The sequence below is a fragment of the Alligator sinensis genome, unplaced genomic scaffold (assembly GCF_000455745.1).
Source record: "Alligator sinensis unplaced genomic scaffold, ASM45574v1 scaffold1291_1, whole genome shotgun sequence".
Lineage (NCBI taxonomy): Eukaryota > Metazoa > Chordata > Crocodylia > Alligatoridae > Alligator > Alligator sinensis.
In genome coordinates this window covers 1,474,285-1,477,342 of record NW_005842219.1, presented here as the reverse complement: position 1 = coordinate 1,477,342, position 3,058 = coordinate 1,474,285, and the positions used below count along the sequence as shown (strand labels likewise).

Here is a 3,058-nt window from a genome sequence, read left to right as displayed (position 1 = left end):
TCTTTCCCCTCAAGCACAATCAACCACAAAACCATTACAAAATTATAGTATTAACCCAGTTAATACTGGGTTACTCACCCATTTAGATGAAAAATAATGTTATGGGGAACCAATCAGAGAGGAGTCTGTGGCCAGGCCTGGACTCCATCTCTCCCTGGGGTGAAAAGGCCATTTAGAAGTCCTACCTACGCAACTATTTGCAGCAAAGCCTATTCAGGCTGAGCCCTCCCATAGTGTTTCCCACAAGAACGCAGGCCACAACTTGCAGAAGAGCCCATTTAGCCTCTTTGGTCACGGCTGAAAATATGTTGATCACAAATATTCCAGGATCACCTAATGAAATTATATAAACCAATAACTCAGAACAGATTTATAGTCCAAACAATTGTGATCTGTTTGTGACACTTCCTGAGAAAGGGGCAGGCATCATTCCCTGGAATGATCTGCTGCAAATGATTAATCCATTTAATTATTAATAACTACAGTCGGTTTTAATTTTCTTTGTGTGCTTTGCTATTATGAATATTGTTATTGTGGTAATGGTGGTTGCAACTCCATGGTTGACACTTTGTGAAGAATAAACCCTTCTTTTTCACACTGAAACGCATGAATTTTGTCTCCAATTTTGCTAAATGTTTAGACTATAATTCCAGCCCCAAACAGCAGTGTTTGAGCCAAAGATAACAGAAGCCCAGCGCTTCCTCATTCCATCACCTAAATCACACTGCTACCAACAAAAATTTCCCCAAATGATACACTATTACACACTGCTTCCACAAGGGCAAACCATTGACTCCATTAGCAGTCATCCAACACCCCACACTCACGACATCGGCTGCTCACAAAGTCAACTCAACGGTCTTCACGGATGCTCACAAAGTCAACTCAATGGTCTTCAGTGTTGCACTGATTCAGTTTTCTGAACAATTCAAGAACAGCCAGTTCTGCCCCGAGACAGTCGGCGGTAGGGCACAGAGGGAGTGCCGTGTATAGGTTAGGAGCAGGTAGCAAGGATTAGGCAAGGTGCTTGCTAGTGATTTTTCAGTTTTTTATAGTAAGTGGTGGATATAAAACAGCTATTTTCAAGCACTTCTTTTAGTGCAGGGTAATAAGGAAGACCAAGACCTCAGGGAGATTTGATGATGAACCAGCCTGAAATTAAGCCTGATTTCACTTCCAGAAATCAGACACAAGAGTGTGTGGTTGGTTTGGGGTTTGGCTTTGCTTAACACTGCTCTTTCAAAAAAAATAAAAATTAAAAAAAAATCTTTCTGGCACTTTGGATCAAAATGTATTCCCGTCCTGCCCGTGAACCACTTTTTATAGCAAAGACATGATCAAAGTGCCTTTTGTAACTGTGCTTCTTGCATTGACAAAAGGAACGGTTTCACAATCACTCCAGTTTAAAGTCTGATCAGGAAAATGACAAATGGTGAATGTGCCTCCCTCCACCCTAGCCTGGAGGGGAAAGTGGCATGCATTGTGACTTACCTAGAAAGCCCTCTTCATCCACAATGATCGTATAGTCTTCTGGTGTTTCTGTGAGGCTGAAGAACTTGCACCTGCAAAGGAGAACAGGACAGGAGCTTTGTTAGCTGTAGCCTGAGCATAGCCTTTCTGTGTATTCAAATCATTTCCACAGTCCGCCCCATTCTCTTTTCAGAGAGGCTGCACAGTTCAGTGTTTAAGGTGCTGCCCTGGGCATCCAAAGACCTGGATTCTATTCTCGGCTCTGCCACTGATCAGTTGTGCGACCCACATTCCCTGCCTTCTGCCTTTGCAACAGGGAGCTACTCATTTCTCCATTAATTTTACAAATCTTTTATATCATCATAGTAGCTGGGATCCAGTCAGGGGTTGGAACACTGCTGCACTTCCCACATACAGAACAAAACACATTCGCTCATTGATTCAACTATGTAAACTCCCCTGCAAACCCTTCAAAAGGCCCATGTTTGTCTTATGCATCTTAAGTGAAATTTCTTGTCCTCACCTGCATTTCCAATGAATCTATTTAATGGACAGGAGCCTGCCATCTTCTCTTCCTCCCAGCTCAGTGACTTTTTACATTTTGCCCCTACAGAATGCCATTCCAGTCCCAAATGTCACCCCCTTTACAAGTACAGTCTCATTCCTCCATACAGATACCTCCTGACAAGTCTCTCTTCACCTACAGCTCCCAACAAAATTGAAGCAATAGCAGCCACATTAATTCAAACACAAAACAAATCCGAGCCAACTCCTTCTGGGAACCTCCCAGTATATCCCACCTTCTTTGGGCTCCTCTTCTGACAGTGCTAGTCATTTGTGACAGGCCCTCTCTAGTTTGTGTGGCATAATATCATAACATATCATTTGTCACTTTATACTATAATATACAAAATAAGCGTAACATTGAGATCTGCCATATTAGGTAAGTGAAAATCTAATGTTTAACAAGTTAGGATAAGGAATATTACTTCTTCTGTTTTATACAGAAGCACATGTGTATGTGTGCGCATGCACGCACGCACGCAGACACACACTCTCCCTCCCTCTCTCTCTTTTCAAAACCTGTAATCCAGATGCTGTCTGGTCATCTCCCAACAATGGCAGAAACACTGAATTATTCAAATCCTTGCCCAATTTCCCATAAGAATCACTCCATAGCCCATCATTAACAACAACCACACTGTGACTTACACTGGCTTTTCCAGCAGTGCTCTCAAGTAGGCAGACTGAGTTTGCTGCTCAAGTCGCAAGAGAAATTTTTCCCTCCAGGAAGCTAAATTTGGTTCGACAGGTTTAGCTTCTGTCTATGCAGACTGAATAGTGGGATTTTTGCAGTGATATTTATAACGTTGCCACATTAAGCAGAGGCCAGCCACTGAGATATTTTAAGTCCTGAAAGGACTAGGATTTTTCTGGGGGTCCCCAAATTTCATCTTGAGGCTCTGTGGGAAAGAGCCTAGCTAACAATCAGGCCCTAGACGACTAGTACACAGAGCTACCGAGCATCCAGAGCACTAAGTGGAGTACAGTATGTGGAAGCTGAGGATGGTTCAGCAGAGCCCAGATA

At 42.8% G+C, this 3,058-nt stretch overlaps 1 protein-coding gene across 4 annotated transcripts in view; it reads right to left on the bottom strand.

The window, feature by feature from the left end:
• Nucleotides 1–3,058, bottom strand: part of CASTOR2 (cytosolic arginine sensor for mTORC1 subunit 2) — a 172,556-nt gene that overhangs the window by 77,416 nt on the left and 92,082 nt on the right. For all 4 annotated transcript variants that reach the window (XM_025208074.1, XM_006027023.3, XM_025208075.1 and 1 more), the window contains exon 2: nucleotides 1,492–1,562. In XM_025208074.1, coding sequence (XP_025063859.1) covers nucleotides 1,492–1,562 — 71 coding nt within the window. The remainder of the gene's footprint in view (nucleotides 1–1,491; nucleotides 1,563–3,058) is intronic.